The sequence below is a fragment of the Salmo salar genome, chromosome 18 (genome assembly GCF_965601325.2).
Source record: "Salmo salar chromosome 18, fSalSal1, whole genome shotgun sequence".
In the NCBI taxonomy this organism is placed as follows: Eukaryota; Metazoa; Chordata; class Actinopteri; order Salmoniformes; family Salmonidae; genus Salmo; species Salmo salar.
Genome location: NC_138308.1, coordinates 30739758 through 30762243, shown reverse-complemented (window position 1 = coordinate 30762243; position 22486 = coordinate 30739758). Strand labels below are relative to the sequence as shown.

Here is a 22486-nt window from a genome sequence, read left to right as displayed (position 1 = left end):
GTACGTGTGACTCCGAAGGGGATTTTCAGTTTGATGATACACACACACATGGATTTTGTATTGTAGATATGTGGTAGTAGAGTAGTGGCCTGAGGGAACATACTTAATGTGTTATGAAATGTAATGTCATGTAATATTTTAATTTGTATATAACTGCCTAAATGTTGCTGGACCCCAGGAAGAGTAGCTGTTGTCATGGTAGCAGCTAATGGGGATCCATAATAAATACAAAGATACTAGACTTTTCCAAATCATGTACATGTTCACACTGTTTTTAGCTGTTTAGGATGAGGAATATTATTAGAGTTGGCCATTTAGTATTTGCACTGATTGGGCCGAGAATAAAGTATTGTTGAGGTTTGGTAGGTTCTAAAGAAACGCTTTCCCTCACATAGCAGTAACAACCACATACTAATAATGTATATTAACATTTCTCTCAATGCCTCTGTTGTTCCAAGGTGAGTCGACTGTTTTCTATGTACTGGGTCATAGTATAAAACCACCACAAGCATGGCTTTGAAAAGCAGTTTTATACACCTTACTCCTTAACCATTTAGAGTTTCAACTGCATTGAGCTGTGCCGGGTTCACCTTGAACCTAACACCTCGAAGGGTGGGACTGCAGGGTTTCTCATCAGCACTCTGCCTCTCTCTGTTTTCTGAAAGTGCTGTGTTTGTCCCCTTTCTTTCTTTCTTTCTTTCTTTCTTTCTTTCTTTCTTTCTTTCTTTCTTTCTTTCTTTCTTTCTTTCTTTCTTTCTTTCTTTCTTTCTCTCGCCCCATTATTCTTTCTCTCTATTTCTGTCTCCATGTTTCTCACCACTCTCTCCCCTCTCTCTCTCTCCCTGCTCAGACCCGGAGTGAGGCATCCATGACGGTGTTGAGCGGCCATGTAGTGGTCTGTATATTTGGAGATGTCACGTCCGCTCTAGTGGGGCTGCGAAACTTGGTGATGCCTTTGAGAGCCAGCAACTTCCATTATCACGAGCTGAAGCCCATAGTGTTTGTGGGCTCGCTGGAGTACCTGAGGAGAGAGTGGGAAACCCTACACAACTTCCCCAAGGTCTCCATACTACCTGTGAGTACCGCTGTAATACCTAATGTTACGAGCCAAAGTTATACAACCGACAACATCATGCACATATAATACAACACAAAATCATATCATTCCGTATTGTCTGTGAGTAGACCAGTGTAACAACGCTCCAGAATTTAATACCAAACCCGGCTGGCTGTACAATACCTCTGATCCGGAAAAAGACACATTGTTGTTATTTTGACACAGTTGACTTCTATGTTCTTATCTCAGTTGACTTATGAGATCGCTTCCCTTTATTGCCTCACACTGTCTGAATGGAAACAATCTAAGGTGAACGGTCAAGTGACTGAAAGCAGTAGTAAAGCAGTCATTTTTTATTTAGTTATTTAACTGCGCAAGTCAGTTAAGAACAACCTGTTATTTACCGTGATGGCCTCGCAGTAATAGAAGTATAGCTTTAGTTAGTGATATAGTGGATTTATTTGTGATTAGTTGTGGTTGTTGTTGGTGGTGTTGTGACTGTTCCTGTCAATTCCACAACTTGTTCCTGAATTCAATCTTCCATCCATTCACACCAGTGACAAAGGGAAGTTACAATGTCCTGCAGCTGCCCTTCCCTGCCATCTCAAATGTGAAACTCTGGCATGGCTGCCTGTTTTAGAGCTCGTTAACGCTGGCTTGACTAAGTAGCAGAGAGCCCTAAGAAACCAGGCCTGTTAGCCTTCAGCATCTACTACCCTTTAGATTAGTCCACGTCTCTGATTCCCCAGTGTCCAGTTAGATCAGCTGAATGTCACCGCTGCAAAACTGCAATACTTGTTATCTAATCTCCCAAAGCACCCCTCACTTAGTCTGTCATTTGTTTCCTCTCCCCTCTCCTCTCTCTCTCTCTGTCCGTCTCTTTTCTTCACCGCGCCTGAAGGGTACGCCATTAAGCCGTGCAGATTTAAGGGCTGTCAACATCAACCTCTGCGACATGTGCGTGATACTGTCGGCCAATCAGAACAATATCGACGACGCCTCGCTGCAGGATAAGGAATGCATTCTGGCGTCGCTCAACATAAAGTCTATGCAGTTTGACGACAGCATCGGGCTCTTGCAGGCAAACTCCCAAGGTAAGGACTGACTGGCCTACAAGATACTAGACTGTTCTGTAGTGTTTCGGGGGGGGGGGGGGGGGTAGTGTTTTACCACTTACAATCAGTGATTTTTTTCATCATGGTAAATAAACATGGAAAGTGGTGTTCAACCTCCCAAATAATATATTTTAAGGATGTGACTCCACATCACTGTTACTAGTGTGTCTGTCCCTGACCTGGTGTCTGTTTATACTAAACCCCTCTGGTGTCTGGCAGACTGATTGGAACAGATTGCTGATGCATTCAGAAAAACAGATAAGCCTAATGTCCCATCCAGTCTTGTCATATTTAACCAGCCAATCACCAGACAGCCTTCTTCAGCTGTTGTTCATGACATTCCATCCTGAATCTCCTGCATTCATCTACTAATCAGTCCCTCCAGGATCCCCCGTGCTTTCAGTAGTCATATTTGCAGGCAGAAATGTTTGATTTTGCTGTGGCAATTCAGACATTTTGTATGGCAATTTGCAATGATGTTGTCCAGTTTGTCACAAAAATGCGCTGACTGGGGAAAAAGTTTGTTGACGCGTGGCTTGACTGGACCATTTTAGGTAAAATTGCGACCGTAAAAACCTGGAGGGACTGAATCTTACGATAGACCAACCAACATCTAAGAAAACATGCCAAGCACTTCTCCATGGTTTAGGAGAAGGTCAATGCAGTTATTTCTCCTGGTCCGAGTGAGTGATGTGCTGGCTCAGCTCCACAATGAATAGACTGAATCTAGGGTCCCTGTTCCCCATGTATTCACAGACATTATATCCTCTGTCATACTGGTTGAAGCCTATTGTTATCAATGATTGCGTCTTACATCATCTGTACCCATTCCACTGATAAATATTTAGGTTCAAGATCCCACCTACACACTCATGCACGCACGCACACACACGCACACACACACACATACTTTAAAAAAAAGAAAAAATATTTCACCTTTATTGTCACGTCCTGACCATAGAGTGCTCTTATTTTCAATGGTAGAGTAGGTCAGGGTGTGACTGGGGGGTTTATCTAGTTTATTTTTTCTATGTTGTGTTCTAGTTTCTTTTTTCTATGTTGGGTTTTTTGTATGATTCCCAGTAAGAGGTCATCGTTGTCTCTAATTGGGGATCATATTTAAGTAGTTGTTTTTCCCACCTGTGTTTGTGGGAGATTATTTTGAGTTAGTGTATGTTGCACCTCTGTCGTCACGGTTTGTTGTTTGTTTATAGTTTGTTTGTTTTGGCTAAGTTTCACGTTCATATAAAAGATGTGGAACGATATTCACGCTGCGCGTTGGTTCGTTCTTACACACACCCGTGACATTTTTTTAACCCGAAGTTGCCAGTTGAGAACAAGTTCTCATTTCCAACTGCGACCTGGCCAAGATAAAGCAAAGCAGTGTGACACAAACAACACAGAGTTACACATGGTATGAACAAGCGTACAGTCAATAACACAATAGAAAGTCTATATACAGTTTGTGCAAAATGTAGTAAGATTAGGGAGGTAAGGCAATAAATAGGCCATAGTGGCGAAATAATTAGAATTTAGCAATTAAACACTGGAGTGATAGATGTGCAGAAGATGAATGTGCAAGTAGATATACTGGGGTGCAAAAGAGAAAAAAAAAGAACAACATGGGGATGAGGTAGTTGGGTGGGCTATTTACAGATGGGCTATGTACAGGTGCAATGATCGGCAAGCTGCTCTGACAGCTGATGCTTAAAGTTAGTGAGGGAGATATGTCTCCAGCTTTTGCAATTCGTTCCAGTCATTGGCAGCAGAGAACTAGAAGGAAAGGCGGCCAAAAGAGGAGTTGGCTTTGGGGGTGACCAGTGAAATATACCTGCTGGAGCGCGTGCTACGGGTGGGTGCTGCTATGGTGGCCAGTGAGCTGAGATAAGGCGGAGCTTTACCTAACAAAGACTTATAAATGACCTGGAGCCAGTGGGTTTGGCGACAAATATGAAGCGATACAACTAATAAAACTTGAAACACACACACACACACACACAGCGGTTCTATTTAATAGTGTTTTGCTTTGTGGATTCCTTCCTCCCAGAGAATCTATTCAGATGTGGGGTGTGAAATGTAAGCAAGGTGCACATTAATAAGTAAGGAGATGTATCGCTGGGGAGATGTTCACATGGCCGAGGTCTACGGTAGGATGTAGTCTGTAGACCGCAGAGCTAAGTTGTGCCTGGGGCCTGAGAGGGGTGGAGGTGGGGGGTCCGTAGCACGCACACCCACACACACACACACACACACACACACACACACACACACACAGGGAGCCGTAAAACATTTTATTTTGTGAGAAAATCTATTCCCCTCTTGTTTGTAAGTTCTAGAAGATTTTTTACCAAATGCATTCAAACCATTATAATGAATCCACTCATACAGTATATACTATCTGACTGATAGTCAATGATCTGTGTAGAACTCTCCCTTTTTCTTCATTTAACTTTGTCGCTTGCAGCCCAACTGATTTTTACTCATGTTTGAAAAACTTCCCTGTATCTATTGTCAGAGTACTTTCACAATTAGATACTGGACTGCTTGTTTACACTGATAGTGGAAGAATAATGTTTTTTACAGGCAATATTCAAAGCCCAGTTGTCACTCTCCAGAGATATAAATGTCCTATTTTATAGATATGAAGCATACTCTGAGTGAGCTTCCAGTCTGACTGCTACAGATTGTCAAACCAAGCCTATTCCCAGTTTCAGTAACTGGCGGAACAAGGATGTTCTTTGTTTTTCAGTTCAGCCTCTTGTTTGTGATGAATGCAGAACTGGTGTGTCCTCTGTGGTGAGGAGGATGAAAAGATCCCTGCCAGAAAATGACCCCCCCCCCCCCCTAAAACTTTGTGACCTGAATATATTCCCATCATGCATTATGTGTTGTCACTGCTGTACAGTAAAACTATGAGGTGGGTTTTGCTTTAGTCGGCACTAAATGATGGATGTCACAACACAGGTAATGCATTATGCATCTAGCATTACTGATTTAAGGTGTTTACTTGTCACTTTAAGGAAATGCAAAAATGTGAAGTCATGGGAATTCATGCCCTTGTCACTCGCCCCTTTTGTATTTCATGGTCTGGAATCGCACCTCTATTTTCCTGATAAAAGGTTTTCAGGATCCACTTCGCCAATTTTATGGTAACAACATGAAGCACATATAACATTTATGGAAGGCAGGCAGGTTGATGGAAGGATGTGAATGCTAAATATGTCTCTCAGCTGACCCCTAAAAGCACAATATCTATATTGACATTTTTAGGAAGCGCCTGCATCATTTTACCATCACCCCCTCCGTCCTCCTCTTCGCATCTTTTCATTCTCAGTAAGCCCAGCAGCTTTTACTGAATAGTGTAGTGTAACCAACTAATAGTGACATGTGACATACACTAACTGTGCATTACATGGTCCGATCAACTTAGTGTTCTCATTTTAATCTTTTATTGTTGTTTTCGATTATAGTTTAGTTTTTCTCTTCTCAAAATGATGTATAACCTTTTCAATCACCGAACCTGTGGTAAATGATTTGTGAAATTATATTGTTGTGATATCAGTGTGGTATTAATGTGAGATCAGTGTGGCATTAATGTGACATCAGTGTGGTATTAATGTGTGATCAGTGTGGTATTAATGTGTGATCAGTGTGGTATTAATGTGTGATCAGTGTGGTATTAATGTGTGATCAGTGTGGTATTAATGTGTGATCAGTGTGGTATGAATGTGAGATCAGTATGGTATTAATGTGTGATCAGTGTGATATTAATGTGTGATCAGTGTGGTATTAATGTGTGGTATTAATGTGTGATCAGTGTGGTATTAATGTGTGATCAGTGTGGTATGAATGTGTGATCAGGGTGGTATGAAGGTGTGATCAGTGTGGTATGAATGTGTGATCAGTGTGGTATGAATGTGAGATCAGTATGGTATTAATGTGTGGTATTAATGTGAGATCAGAGTGGTATTAATGTGTGATCAGTTTTGTATTAATGTGTGGTATTAATGTGTGATCAGTGTGGTATTAATGTGTGGTATTAATGTGAGATCAGTGTGGTATTAATGTGCGATCAGTGTTGTATTAATGTGCGATCAGTGTGGTATTAATGTGTGATCAGTGTGGTATTAATGTGAGATCAGTGTTTTATTAATGTGTGGTATTAATGTGAGATCAGTGTGGTATTAATGTGTGATCAGTGTGGTATTAATGTGTGATCTGTGTGGTATTAATGTGAGATACGTGTTCTATTAATGTGCGATCAGTGTGGTATTAATGTGTGATCAGTGTGGTATTAATGTGTGATCAGTGTGGTATTAATGTGAGATACGTGTTGTATTAATGTGAGATCAGTGTGGTATTAATGTGTGGTATTAATGTGTGATCAGTGTGGTATTAATGTGTGATCTGTGTGGTATTAATGTGAGATACGTGTTCTATTAATGTGTGATCAGTGTGGTATTAATGTGTGATCAGGGTGGTATTAATGTGTGATCAGTGTGGTATTAATGTGTGATCAGTGTGGTATTAATGTGAGATACGTGCTGTATTAATGTGTGATCAGTGTGGTATTAATGTGTGATCAGTGTGGTATTAATGTGAGATACGTGCTGTATTAATGTGTGATCAGTGTGGTATTAATGTGTGATCACTGTTGTATTAATGTGTGATCAGTGTGGTATTAATGTGTGATCAGTGTGGTATTAATGTGAGATCAGTGTGGTATTCATTTGTGGTATTAATGTGAAATCAGAGTGGTATTAATGTGTGATCAGTGCGGTATTAATGTGAGATATGTGTTGTATTAATGTGCGATCAGTGTGGTATTAATGTGGTGTTAGTGTGGTATTAATGTGTAATCAGTGTGTTATTAAGGTGTGGTCAGTGTGGTATGAATGTGAGATCAGTGTGGTATTCATGTGTGATCAGTGTGGTATTAATGTGTGGTATTAATGTGAGATCAGTGTGGTATTAATGTGTGATCAGTGTGGTATTAATGTGTGATCAGTGTGGTATTAATGTATGATGAGTATGGTATTAATGTGTGATCTGTGTGTTATTAATGTGTGATCTGTGTGGTATTAATGTGTGATCAGTGTGGTATGAATGTGAGATAAGTGTGGTATTAATGTGTGGTATTAATGGGAGATCAGTGTGGTATTAATGTGTGATCAGTGTGGTATTAGTGTGAGATGCGTGTTGTAATAATGTGATATCAGTGTGGTATTAATGTGTGGTTTTAACGTGTGATCAGTGTGGTATTAATGTGTGATCAGTGTGGTATTAATGTGTGATCAGTGTGGTATGAATGTGAGGTCAGTGTTGTATTTATGTGTGGTATTCATGTGAGATCAGAGTGGTATTAATGTGTGATCAGTGTTGTAATAATGTGTTGTATTAATGTGAGGTCAATGTGGTATTAATGTGTGATATTAATGTGAGATCAGTGTGGTATTAATGTGTGATCAGTGTGGTATTAATGTGAGATCAGTGTGATATTAATGTGTGGTATTAATGTGTGATCAGTGTGGTATTCATGTGTGATCAGTGTTGTATTAATGTGAGATCAGTGTTGTATTAATTTGTGATCAGTGTGGTATTAATGTGTGATCGGTGTGATATTAATGTGTGATCAGTGTGGTGTTAATGTGTGATCAGTGTTGTATTAATGTGTGGTATTAATGTGAGATCAGTGTGGTATTAATGTATGATCAGTGTGGTATTAATGTGTGATCAGTATGGTATTAATGTGAGATACGTGTTGCATTAATGTGCGATCAGTGTGGTATTGTGTGATATTAATGTGAGATCAGAGTGGTATTAATGTGTGATCAGTGTGGTATTAATGTGTGATCAGTGTTGTTTAAATGTGTGGTATTAATGTGAGATCAGTGTGATATTAATGTGTGGTATTAATGTGTGATCAGTGTGGTATGAATGTGAGATCAGTGTGGTATTTATGTGCGGTATTAATGTGAGATCAGAGTAGTATTAATGTGTTGTATTACTGTGAGATCAATGTGGCATTGATTATTATCGGTATTAATTTGTGATCAGTGTTGTATTAATGTGAGATATTAATGCGTGATCAGTGTGGTATTAATGTGTTGTATTAATGTGAGATCAGTGTGGTAGTAATGTGTGATCCGTGTGGTATTAATATGAGATCAGTGTGGTATTAATGTGTGATCAGTGTGGTATGAATGTGTGATCAGTGTGGTATTTATGTGTGGTGTTAATGTGAAATCAGAGTGGTATTAATGTGTGATCAGTGTTGTATTAATGGGTTGTATTAATGTGATATCAATGTGGTATTAATGTGTGATATTAATGTGCGATCAGTGTTTTATTAATGTGTGGTGTTAATGTTCGATCAGTGTGGTATTAATGTGTGATCAGTGTGGTATTACTGTGAGATCATTGTGGTATTAATGTGAGATCAGTGTGGTATTAATGTGTGATCAGTGTTGTATTAATGTGTTATATTAACGTGTGATCAGTGTGGTATTAATGTGTTGTATTAATGTGAGATCAGTGTGGTATTAATTTGTGATCAGTGTGGTATTAATGTGTGATCAGTGTGGTATTAATGTGTGATCAGTGTGGTATTAATGTGCGATCAGTGTTGCATTAATGTGCGATCAGTGTGGTATGAATGTGTGATCAGTGTGGTATTAATTTGAGATACGTGTTGTATTAGTGTACGATCAGTGTGATGTTAATGTGTGGTATTAATGTGAGATCAGAGTGGTATTAATGTGTGATCCGTGTTGTTTTAATATGTTGTATTAATGTGAGATCAATGTTATATTAATGTTTGGTATTAATGTGAGATCAGTGTGGTATTAATGTGAGATCAGTGTGGTATTAATTTGTGATCAGTGTTGTATTAATGTGTTATATTAATATGTGATCAGTGTGGAATTAATGTGTTGTATTAATGTGTGATCAGTGTGGTATTAATGTGTGATCAGTGTGGTATTAATGTGTGGTATTAATGTGAGATCAGTGTTGTGTTAATGTGTGATCAGTGTGGTATTAATGTGTGATCAGTGTGGTATTAATGTGCGATCAGTGTTGCATTTATGTGCGATCATTGTTGTATTAATGTGTGATCAGTGTTGTATTAATGTGTGGTATTATTATGAGATCGTTGTGGTATTTTTGTGCGATTGGTGTTGTATTAATGTGCGATCAGTGTTTTATTATTGTGTGGTGTTAAAGTGAGATCAGTGTGGTATTAATGTGTGGTCAGTGTGATATTAATGTGTGATCAGTGTGGTATTCATGTGTGATCAGTGTGGTATTAATGTGAGATACATGTTGTATTAATGTGCAATCAGTGTGGTATTAATGTGTGGTATTAATGTGTGATCAGTGTGGTATGAATGTGAGATAAGTGTGGTATTAATGTGTGGTATTAATGGGAGATCAGTGTGGTATTAATGTGTGATCAGTGTGGTATTAGTGTGAGATGCGTGTTGTAATAATGTGATATCAGTGTGGTATTAATGTGTGGTTTTAACGTGTGATCAGTGTGGTATTAATGTGTGATCAGTGTGGTATTAATGTGTGATCAGTGTGGTATGAATGTGAGGTCAGTGTTGTATTTATGTGTGGTATTAATGTGAAATCAGAGTGGTATTAATGTGTGATCAGTGTTGTATTAATGGGTTGTATTAATGTGATATCAATGTGGTATTAATGTGTGATATTAATGTGCGATCAGTGTTTTATTAATGTGTGGTGTTAATGTGCGATCAGTGTGGTATTAATGTGTGATCAGTGTGGTATTACTGTGAGATCAGTGTGGTATTAATGTGAGATCAGTGTGGTATTAATGTGTGATCAGTGTTGTATTAATGTGTTATATTAACGTGTGATCAGTGTTGTATTAATGTGTTGTATTAATGTGAGATCAGTGTGGTATTAATTTGTGATCAGTGTGGTATTAATGTGTGATCAGTGTGGTATTAATGTGTGATCAGTGTGGTATTAATGTGCGATCAGTGTTGCATTAATGTGCGATCAGTGTGGTATGAATGTGTGATCAGTGTGGTATTAATTTGAGATACGTGTTGTATTAGTGTACGATCAGTGTGATGTTAATGTGTGGTATTAATGTGAGATCAGAGTGGTATTAATGTGTGATCCGTGTTGTTTTAATATGTTGTATTAATGTGAGATCAATGTTATATTAATGTTTGGTATTAATTTGTGATCAGTGTTGTATTAATGTGTTATATTAATATGTGATCAGTGTGGAATTAATGTGTTGTATTAATGTGTGATCAGTGTGGTATTAATGTGTGATCAGTGTGGTATTAATGTGCGATCAGTGTTGCATTTATGTGCGATCAGTGTTGTATTAATGTGTGATCAGTGTTGTATTAATGTGTGGTATTATTATGAGATCATTGTGGTATTTTTGTGCGATTGGTGTTGTATTAATGTGCGATCAGTGTTTTATTATTGTGTGGTGTTAAAGTGAGATCAGTGTGGTATTAATGTGTGGTCAGTGTGATATTAATGTGTGATCAGTGTGATATTAATGTGTGATCAGTGTGGTATTAATGTGCGATCAGTGTTGCATTAATGTGCGATCAGTGTGGTATGAATGTGTGATCAGTGTGGTATTAATTTGAGATACGTGTTGTATTAGTGTACGATCAGTGTGATGTTAATGTGTGGTATTAATGTGAGACCAGTGTGGTATTAATTTGAGATACGTGTTGTATTAGTGTACGATCAGTGTGATGTTAATGTGTGGTATTAATGTGAGATCAGAGTGGTATTAATGTGTGATCCGTGTTGTTTTAATATGTTGTATTAATGTGAGATCAATGTTATATTAATGTTTGGTATTAATGTGAGATCAGTGTGGTATTAATGTGAGATCAGTGTGGTATTAATTTGTGATCAGTGTTGTATTAATGTGTTATATTAATATGTGATCAGTGTGGAATTAATGTGTTGTATTAATGTGTGATCAGTGTGGTATTAATGTGTGATCAGTGTGGTATTAATGTGTGGTATTAATGTGAGATCAGTGTTGTGTTAATGTGTGATCAGTGTGGTATTAATGTGTGATCAGTGTGGTATTAATGTGCGATCAGTGTTGCATTTATGTGCGATCAGTGTTGTATTAATGTGTGATCAGTGTTGTATTAATGTGTGGTATTATTATGAGATCGTTGTGGTATTTTTGTGCGATTGGTGTTGTATTAATGTGCAATCAGTGTTTTATTATTGTGTGGTGTTAAAGTGAGATCAGTGTGGTATTAATGTGTGGTCAGTGTGATATTAATGTGTGATCAGTGTGATATTAATGTGTGATCAGTGTGGTATTAATGTGTGATCAGTGTGGTATTAATGTGTGATCGGTGTGTTATTAATGTGTGATCAGTGTTGTATTAATGTGTGATCAGTGTTGTATTAATGTGTGATCAGTGTGGTATTAATGTGTGATCAGTGTGATATTAATGTGTGATCGGTGTGGTATTAATGTGTGATCAGTGTGGTATTAATGTGTGATCAGTGTTGTATTAATGTGTGATCAGTGTGGTATTAATGTGTGATCAGTGTGGTATTAATGTGAGATACGTGTTGTATTAATGTGCGATCAGTGTGATATTAATGTGTGGTATTAATGTGTGATCAATGTGGTGTTTAATGTGTGGTATTAATGTGAGATGAGTGTGGTATTAATGTGTGGTTTTAATGTGTGGTATTAATGTGAGATGAGTGTGGTATTAATGTGTGGTTTTAATGTGTGGTATTAATGTGAGATCAGTGTGATATTAATGTGTGGTATTAATGTGAGATCAGTGTGATATTAATGTGTGGTATTAATGTGTGATCAGTGTGCTGTTAATGTGTGATCAGTGTGGTATTAATATGTGATTAGTGTGGTATTCATGTGAGATTCTTGTGGTATTCATGTGAGATTCGTGTTGTATTAATGTGCGATCAGTGTGGTATTAATGTGTGCTATTAATGTGTGATTGGTGTGGTATTATTGTGTTATCAGTGTGGTATGAATGTGAGATCAGTGTGGTATTAATGAATGGTATTATTGTGAGATCAGAGTGGTACTAATTTGTGATCAGTGTTGTATTAATGTGTGAGATCAATGTGGTATTAATTTTTGGTATTAATGTGTGATCAGTGTGATATTAATGTGTGATATTAATGTGTGATCAGTGTTGTATTAATGTTTGGTATTAATATGAGATCAGTGTGGTATTAATGTGAGATCAGTGTGGTATTAATTTGTGATCAGTGTTGTATTAATGTGTGATATTAATGTGTGATCAGTGTGGAATTAATGCGAGATCAGTGTGGTATTATTGTGAGATCATTGTGGTATTAATGTGTGGTATTAATGTGAGATCAGTGTGGTATTAATTTGTGATCAGTGTTGTATTAATGTGTGATATTAATGTGTGATCAGTGTTGTATTAATGTGTGGTATTAATATGAGATCATTGTGGTATTAATGTCCGATCGGTGTTGTATTAATGTGCGATCAGTGTTGTATTAATGTGCAATTAGTGTTTTATTAATGTGTGGTATTAAAATGAGATCAGGCTTGTATTAATATGGGGTATTAATGTGCGATCAGTGTGGTATTAATGTGCGAACAGTGTTGTATTAATGTGTGCTATTAATGTGAGATCAGTGTGGTACTAATGTGAGATCAGTGTGGCATTAATGTGAGATCATTATTATATTAATGTGAGATCTGTTTGGTATTAATGTGTGATCAGTGTTGTATTATTGTGTGATCAGTGTTGTATTAATGTGAGATCGGTGTGGTATTAATGTGTGATCAGTGTGGTATTAATGTGTGATCAGTGTTGTATTAATGTGTGGTATTAATGTGAGATCAGTGTGGTATCAATGTGTGATCAGTGTGGTATTAATGTGTGATCAGTGTGGTATTAATGTGTGATCAGTGTGGTATTAATGTGAGATCAGTGTGGTATTAATGTGAGATCAGTGTGGTATTAATGTGAGATCAGTGTGATATTGTTTTTTGTGTAGCTCCTTGTGTTGTAATATTCTGTCTCATGGTTTTGTCTCTGTCTGTATTGTTGTGTCTGTGTACTGTAGGTTTCAATAATATACAGTGCATTCGGAAAGTATTTAGAACCCTTGACTTTTTCCACATTTTGTTACGGTACAGCCTTATTCTAAAATGGATTAAATGTTTTTTGCCCATCATCAATCTACACGCAATAGCCCATAATTACATAGCGATAACAGGTATTTATACATTTTTAAAAATGTATTCCAAATAAAAAAACAAATAAAGCTTACTTAGATAAGTATTCAGACCCTTTGAATTGAGACTCAAAATTGAGATCAGGTGCATTCAGTTTCCATTGATCATCCTTGAGATGTTTCTACAACTTGATTGGAGTCCACTTGTGGTAAATTAAATTGATTGGACATGATTTTGTAATGTCCCACAGTTGACAGTGCATGTTAGAGCAAAAACCAAGACATGAGGTTGACGGAATTGTCCGTAGAGCTCCGGGACAGGATTGTGTCAAGGCTCAGATCTCGGTAAGGGTACCAAAACATTTCTGCAGCATTTAAGGTCTCCAAGAACACAGTGGCCTCCATCATTCTTAAATGGAAGAAGTTTGGAACCACCAAGACTCTTCCTAGAACTGGCCACCCGGTCAAACTGAGCAATCGGGGGAGAAGAGCATTGGTCAGGGAGGTGACCAAGAACCCGATGCTCACTCTGACAGAGCTCCAGAGTTCCTCTGTGGAAATGGGGACAGCTTCTCGAAGGACAACCATCTCTGCAGCACTCTACCAATCAGGACTTTATGGTAGAGTGGCCAGACGTAAGCCACTCCTCAGTAAAAGGCACATGACAGCATGCTTGGAGTTTGCCAAAAGGCACCTAAAGGACTCTCTTCTCTGGTCTGATGAAACCAAGATTGAACTCTTTGGCCTGAATGCCAAGTGTCACATCTAGAGAGAACCTGGCACCATCCCTACGGTGATGCATGGTAGTGGCAGCATCATGGTGTGGGGATGTTTTTCAGCAGCAGGGACTAGGAGACGAGTCAGGATCGAGGGAAAGATGAACAGAGCAAAGTACTGAGAGATCCCTGATGAAAACCTGCTCCAGAGCGATCAGGACCTCCGACTGGGGTGAAGGTTCACCTTCCAACAGGACAATGACCCTAAGCACACAGCCAAGACAATGCAAGAGTGGCTTCGGGAATAATCTCTGAATGTTCTTGAGTCACCCAGCCAGAGCCCAGACTTCAACCCAATCAAACAGCTCTGGAGAGACCTGAAAATAGCTGTGCAGCGACGCTCCCCATCCAACCTGACAGAGCTTGAGAGGATCTGGAGAAAAGAATGGGAGAAACTCCCAAAATATAGGTGTGCCCAACTTGTAGCGTCATACCCAAGAAGACAAACTGGTGAGGGCCCAAAAAGATTACACTTTTTTTTATTTGCACCGAAACATGCAAAGATTCCCTGCTAGAGGAAATGCAGGTTTTAACTAATTAAACAACAAAGAATATGATCTACATGATCAGTCTCTGTGTGTAAAATAAAAAGTGGTTAATGTGAAAATAACTCACAGCTAAAAAATGTGATTATCCCCCCTCACTCACACACAAGTTGTACTGTCAAGTTCAACACAAAAGCAATATCTTTGGGCTACACTGTAGATTATTACATTGTACACTTTCTGCCTGTGGACATCTGTTCTACGATGTGCCAGCCGCAGAGCAGGAGACCCTTTGTTGGCATAATTGATGTCTTTCAGGCAGAGAGTACACCTGGCATACTCCTTTTATCCACTGTAATGGAAAAGTGAGAAAGAGCGGAAGTGTGTGTTGTTCCTTTCACCTCTATACTGGCATCCAGTTTAAGCCAGGCCTTGCTACACTTTTTATTTTAAACCTTTATTTAACTAGGCAAGTCAGTTAAGAACAAATTTGTATTTACAATGACGCCTACACCGGCCAAAGCCAGATGACACTTGGCCAATTGTGCGCCGCCCTATGGGACTCCCAATCACGTCTGGATGTGATACAGCCTGGATTCTAACCAGGGTGTCTGTAGTGACACCTCTAGCACTGAGATGCAGTGCCTTAGACTGCTGCGCCACTCGGGAGCCCCAACCCACTTGTTTAACTAGCAACGCCTCATTTTCACCTAATTCTGAAAGTTAACCACATATTGTAGAGGGAAAACATTAGTTCACAGATAGTAGTTAGTTCGTTAGCTAGTTAACTAGTCAACATTTCACACAGATTGCCAGGGTCCAGTAAGCAACTAACGCGTTATAACTTGAGGAACGGCAAGGAGTCGTATACCAGTTAATACTGTAGCGAATTGGTTAGGTTACTAATGTTAGCTCATCTGATGTTGGCTGTCTGACTTTATTAGCCAGCTAATTTTCACACCATAAACTCAATTATTAGATCAGTTAAGTTGGCTAATGTTGCTCAACATTTCTCTGGCTAGCTAATGGAGAATTCAATCCAGCTAGCAAGATAACGTTACTTAACAATGCTAACAATACTAGTACTTGTTCCACCACACTTTCTCCCTCACCCCAAACTTTCCAAATGCCAGTTGTTTCTCGGTTACAGCTCATGAAGTACACTTCATCACCCTCTCACCCCGTCTCTGTGGCCAGGCTTCTCACCTACCTCTTCATTATCGTTCAGGGGACGCGCTGCTGTAAATGGCAAACAGCCTTTCTATTCTCTGCTGTATTTCCAGAGCGCACGCTGATGCTGTAACTAGCAAATTGGTTGTCTCTTCTCTCTTCAGTCGCGTGCTGAATTCTGCTGTCATGTGAACAATTGGCTGAGGCTTGGATACAGCCAGTATTGCTCCAAACGCGCATCACTTGTTAACTTACTGCCAGTAGTGTGATCCAAAGCCCCCCCAAACTTTTCTCATCGGATCTACACGAATCACGTAGGTCACCTATTTTGGATTCAAAACGGCAAATTTTGCTGAAAGGTGACTAGTTTGCATCCCTGCTTGAGGCTGTAATCGCTGCCAAAGGTGCTTCAACAAAGTACTCAGTAAAGGATCTGAATACTTATGTAAATGTTATATTTCAGATTTTATTTTTAATACATTTGCAAAAAAAAGTTGACTGTTATGGGGTGTTGTGTGTAGATTGATGAGGGAAAAAAACTATTTAAGCAATTTTAGAAAAAGGCTGTAACGTAACAAAATGTGGAAAATGTCATGGGGTCTGAATACTTTCCGAATGCACTGTATCTCATGTTTTTTTTCTGTGTGATTTCAGTACATCTTGTTTTGTTTGTATCTCTGTGTCTGTAGGTTTCAATGGTTTTGTGTGTATCTCTGTGTCTGTACGTTTCAATGGTTTTGTGTGTATCTCTGTGTCTGTAGGTTTCAATGGTTTTGTTTGTATCTCTGTGTCTGTAGGTTTCAATGGTTTTGTTTGTATCTCTGTGTCTGTAGGTTTCAATGGTTTTGTGTGTATCTCTGTGTCTGTAGGTTTCAATGGTTTTGTTTGTATCTCTGTGTCTGTACGTTTCAACGGTTTTGTTTGTATCTCTGTGTCTGTAGGTTTCAACTGTTTTGTGTGTATCTCTGTGTCTGTACGTTTCAATGGTTTGGTGTGTCTTTCTTTTTGTGCTCTGTGTAGGTTTCACGCCTCCTGGAATGGACCGGTCCTCTCCAGACAGCAGTCCAGTACATGGTTTAGCACGCCAGGCCTCTGTCACCACTGGCGCCAACATCCCCATCATCACTGAACTAGGTGAGAAACACACACCAACTGACCATTCACTAATGATAGCGGGCAAAACCGGTCCATAGGATGTCAATATTATGTCATTTCAAACACTTTCTGGTTTTTGTGATGTTATTTAAACCAGTTTTGCCTGTTGGGAAAATACTGTGAAATTACACAGAGTACACAGAGTTTGGCCAACTGACTTAGAGATTTAGCATCTTCAGGACCGCCATGTTGCCTTCAACAGTTCGGATGACATTCTTTTGCATTCTGGTTAGAATGCAAGTTTGGATGTTGTTGTGGAACGTTTGGTGCCAATGTGGAGGGTAGTTGGCGAAACTTAATTTTCTATGGCTGTGATGACTAATTCTAGCGATATGATAATGATTAGCGACTTTGGCCTGAGATTTGTTTGGAGCTAATTGCAAAGCTGAGCAATTGTGGGTATTTCAAATGTCCCTCTCTTTGTGGAAGCTCTAGCTGAGATGTCTCATTACAAAGTCAGAACACTCACTTTTTCTATGTACCGTTAGTCCATTAACTGCCTGATCGAGAGGGAGGGAGAGAGTAAAATGAGAGTAAGAGGAAGCTAAAAAAGTGCCACGGTAGCAAAATGGGTCCATTTAATAATAACAATGACCCTGGCTATATTCTCTAATATTCCCTGTGGTCCAGGGGACTCATGAAAGTTTCACGTCTCTGAGGGATTATAAATGACTAGAGACCAGGGTCGCTAGAGCCACTATCCCCTCTGACTAAAGCACTAGAGACTCACCACTCTATCCCCTCTGACTAAAGCACTAGAGACTCACCACTCTATCCCCTCTGACTAAAGCACTAGAGACTCACCACTCTATCCCCTCTGACTAAAGCACTAGACCCACCACTCTATCCCCTCTGACTAAAGCACTAGACCCACCACTCTATCCCCTCTGACTAAAGCACTAGAGACTCACCACTCTATCCCCTCTGACTAAAGCACTAGAGACTCACCACTCTATCCCCTCTGACTAAAGCACTAGACCCACCACTCTATCCCCTCTGACTAAAGCACTAGACCCACCACTCTATCCCCTCTGACTAAAGCACTAGAGACTCACCACTCTATCCCCTCTGACTAAAGCACTAGAGACTCACCACTCTATCCCCTCTGACTAAAGCACTAGACCCACCACTCTATCCCCTCTGACTAAAGCACTAGAGACCCACCACTCTATCCCCTCTGACTAAAGCACTAGACCCACCACTCTATCCCCTCTGACTAAAGCACTAGAGACCCACCACTCTAACCCCTCTGACTAAAGCACTAGAGACTCACCACTCTATCCCCTCTGACTAAAGCACTAGACCCACCACTCTATCCCCTCTGACTAAAGCACTAGAGACTCACCACTCTATCCCCTCTGACTAAAGCACTAGACTCACCACTCTATCCCCTCTGACTAAAGCACTAGACTCACCACTCTATCCCCTCTGACTAAAGCACTAGACTCACCACTCTATCCCCTCTGACTAAAGCACTAGACTCACCACTCTATCCCCTCTGACTAAAGCACTAGACTCACCACTCTATCCCCTCTGACTAAAGCACTAGACTCACCACTCTATCCCCTCTGACTAAAGCACTAGAGACTCACCACTCTATCCCCTCTGACTAAAGCACTAGACTCACCACTCTATCCCCTCTGACTAAAGCACTAGACTCACCACTCTATCCCCTCTGACTAAAGCACTAGACTCACCACTCTATCCCCTCTGACTAAAGCACTAGACCCACCACTCTATCCCCTCTGACTAAAGCACTAGACCCACCACTCTATCCCCTCTGACTAAAGCACTAGACTCACCACTCTATCCCCTCTGACTAAAGCACTAGACTCACCACTCTATCCCCTCTGACTAAAGCACTAGACTCACCACTCTATCCCCTCTGACTAAAGCACTAGACCCACCACTCTATCCCCTCTGATTAAAGCACTAGACTCACCACTCTATCCCCTCTGACTAAAGCACTAGACTCACCACTCTATCCCCTCTGACTAAAGCACTAGAGACTCACCACTCTATCCCCTCTGACTAAAGCACTAGACCCACCACTCTATCCCCTTTGACTAAAGCACTAGACCCACCACTCTATCCCCTCTGACTAAAGCACTAGAGACTCACCACTCTATCCCCTCTGACTAAAGCACTAGACTCACCACTCAATCCCCTCAGACTAAAGCACTAGACTCACCACTCTATCCCCTCTGACTAAAGCACTAGACTCACCACTCTATCCCCTCTGACTAAAGCACTAGACTCACCACTCTATCCCCTCTGACTAAAGCACTAGACTCACCACTCTATCCCCTCTGACTAAAGCAGTAGAGACTCACCACTCTATCCCCTCTGACTAAAGCACTAGAGACTCACCACTCTATCCCCTCTGAGCCAATCAGAAAGCAGTGAGACATGGGATAGACGGAGACACAGACAGAGACACAGGGACAGCTGTATGAACGTTGTTTTGCCTCTCTCTCTCTTATTGTTCTTGAATACTACATATGTAATCAACAAAACACGTGTAGCTGTTTGTTTTTGACTTGCTGTATTTGATTTCAATAAATTCCCCAGCTACAGTATGCTTAATTTAATATCATTTCAGCTATGTTTGATTTAGAATAATTTCTCCTGCAGATTTTGTTAGGCCCTGGCTATTAAGTAGATGATATTATCATCACTAACATTGTCCTCCTCCTCCCTGGAAGTACAGAGGAGGTCCAGCAGTAAACATCAGTCTCAGTGCAACTATACACTGTCATTGTAGTGTCAATGTTGTCAGTTTACTTTACATCACCATAGTTGATTCAAGTCAAATGGAAAACGTCACGTGAAGTCGGTTTATGTATAGAATATTGTATATCCGTAACCCCTTTGTGTTTTAATGTTTTAGTGGTATGGTTCAGTCACATGGCTACCTTTACATACACCAGCTTCAGTCTGTCTAATGCTGATGACTGGTCTCAGGCTGCTTTTATTTTACACTTCTCTTTGAAGCTGTTCCAATAATGACCCTATCTCTCCCCCCTCTGCTCCACACTGTCTTACTGTCATTAGCTAAACCTGGCAAAATACTGCCTTTGGTTTCATTCAGTCAGGAAAAAAAACTTGGAATCAACATACAAATGATAACTGAGCTGGGTAAGCCAGGCCTTTGTCCTCTGCTCGCTGCCGCCCGATCTTTAGTTCTGTCTGTCTGCCTGTCTGCCTGTCACCTCTCTCGCTCACACTCTCTCTCACCTCTCACACACTCTTTCTTTTTTTCTCTCAAACTCTCTCCCATTCTCAATTCAATTTCAATTTAAGGGGCTTTATTGGCATGGGAAACATATGTTTACATTGCCAAAGCAATTCTCTCTCCCTCTCGCTGTCTCTCCTTTCTTCATCCACTTGTCTTGATCTATCAGGCTACAGCCGAGGCCCTCGCTGACTGCTCCCATGGCTTCACTTTGAACACAATTAGATTTTTTGTTCTCTGTTTCTGGTGGAACATTTACTGTCTCGTTTTGGCCATTTTTTATTTAAAGGTTTTTTTCTGTGGTGTTTTTATTTTTTTCCTTGCATTTGTTTCTCAAAGCATCGCTCTTGCACTTTGATAGTTGCTCGGTCTGTCCTTATGGCTGTTTTCATATCACACCCACCACCCCCAACTCCCAGCCTCTACACCCATCCCTCTACACCCCACTACCCCCCGGTTCAGTCTCCTTAGCCCGGGCCTGTTTGCATCATCAGCCCGCTTGTCTGGTTGACTGACATGTCTGTTCCTCCGCAGCACAGAGGAAGCCTGGGAAGAAATCAGATTGAAAAAAAAATTCTAACTACAGCTCAAATGTTCCCTTTAAGCTGTTTAGCTGTTGTTGTTGTTTGTGTGTATTTTTTGGCGGGGGAAGGGGGTTTCTTTCTTCCAGACCTCAAGCCTTCATGTTGAAGGGGTCAAAGAAAGGCTTGTGTTGTCAAGCACTTTTCAAATGCAGTTGTATCCCAGGCTGTTGTCCACTGGCACTAGCAAGCAAATCCTCACATCTGAGGCTAAAGCCTGTTCTATTTGGGAAAGCCATCTTTACAAATGGTTTTAAAGAAGTTTGTTTTTATATTGTTTCTTCTTGATCTTTTCCTCTGCTTAGCAGTATTCTAGACAGAAAATAGAGATTTTTCAACCCTAGCCCTTTATGATTTGAACTTCTTTCATCCTTAACAGTTTCAGAATGTAGTATAACTTTGATCTTTAAAAGCAGGCTGTGCCTATGTGAATTTACCCCACAGCTTTATATATATTTTTATTGTTGTTTTAAATAATCATTTGACTTTCAGGAAAAGGTAAATACCTTAATATCTCAGTAGGTAACGTAGTTACCACCCATGTTCTTCTCTGAGATATCAACGAAGCGCCAGAATGCATGTTACATTACATGCATGCTGTTCTCACCTCAACATGCACAATATGGTCTTGATAAAAATCACAATATGGTGGAACGAGGTGTGCTTCACACACCTAGGTAACATCCATGTCTTGAATGTGATTCAAAACTGCAGAAATGGTTTGTTGATGACGGAATGTACTGTGTATCTACCATGAATGCCAAATCCATAACGCTTTGGTTCAGACATCACTACCTTTTCTATACCTAAAGACATGAGACATTTGAGAATATATGCTATTGAGTCTTTGAAGGACCCAATAAAGTGACTGATTCTGTTTGGGTCAGGGCCTAGGACTTGGGGTTGTAAGTCAAGTAAAAAGGAATATTGGCTCATATTGACTCAAAAACACTCTAAAATCTAACCTTCCTATTTCTCCAACAAAAACATTTGGGAACCCCTGCCCTAGCTATGTCACCCAGCGATTCTCTACTTCTCAAGTCCTCAGGTGTGTTAGTGTGTTTGGCATGCTGTGCTGTGTCCTCCCTGGCCTCTCTCTCTCTCTGACTGTGTTTTGGGTCTCCCCTCTCTCAGTGAACGACTCCAACGTTCAGTTCCTGGACCAAGATGATGACGATGACCCGGACACAGAGCTGTACCTGACACAGCCCTTCGCCTGCGGAACCGCCTTCGCCGTCAGCGTGCTGGACTCTCTCATGAGTGCAGTGAGTAGACATTACTAAGTATACGCTACTCAATTTACACAGTTCTTAGTATGCACATTACTTTTTATGCACTTTTTTTCATTTTATTTAGTCCGACATGTTACTATGTAGTCCGACATGTTACTATGTAGTCCGACATGTTACTATATAGTCCGACATGTTACTATGTAGTCCGACATGTTACTATGTAGTCCGACATGTTACTATGTAGTCCGACATGTTACTATGTAGTCCGACATGTCACTATGTAGTCCGACATGTTACTATGTAGTCCGACATGTTACTATGTAGTCCGACATGTTACTATGTAGTCCGACATGTCACTATGTAGTCCGACATGTTACTATGTAGTCCGACATGTTACTAGGTAGTCCGACATGTCACTATGTAGTTCGACATGTCACTATGTAGTCCGACATGT

General features: G+C 40.1%; 1 protein-coding gene across 5 annotated transcripts in view; it reads left to right on the top strand.

Annotated features, from left to right (window-relative positions):
- LOC106577193 (calcium-activated potassium channel subunit alpha-1a) overlaps positions 1 to 22486 on the top strand; it is a 390133-nt gene that overhangs the window by 352210 nt on the left and 15437 nt on the right. For 3 of the 5 annotated variants that reach the window (XM_082964883.1, XM_082964882.1, XM_082964880.1), the window contains 4 exons: positions 851 to 1075; positions 1959 to 2151; positions 16850 to 16963; positions 21935 to 22065. In XM_082964883.1, the coding sequence (XP_082821009.1) occupies positions 851 to 1075; positions 1959 to 2151; positions 16850 to 16963; positions 21935 to 22065 (663 nt within the window). Of the gene's footprint in view, positions 1 to 850; positions 1076 to 1958; positions 2152 to 16849; positions 16964 to 20038; positions 20123 to 21934; positions 22066 to 22486 lie in introns of all 5 variants that reach the window. The other 2 variants (XM_082964881.1, XM_014155071.3) reach the window with 1 other exon arrangement.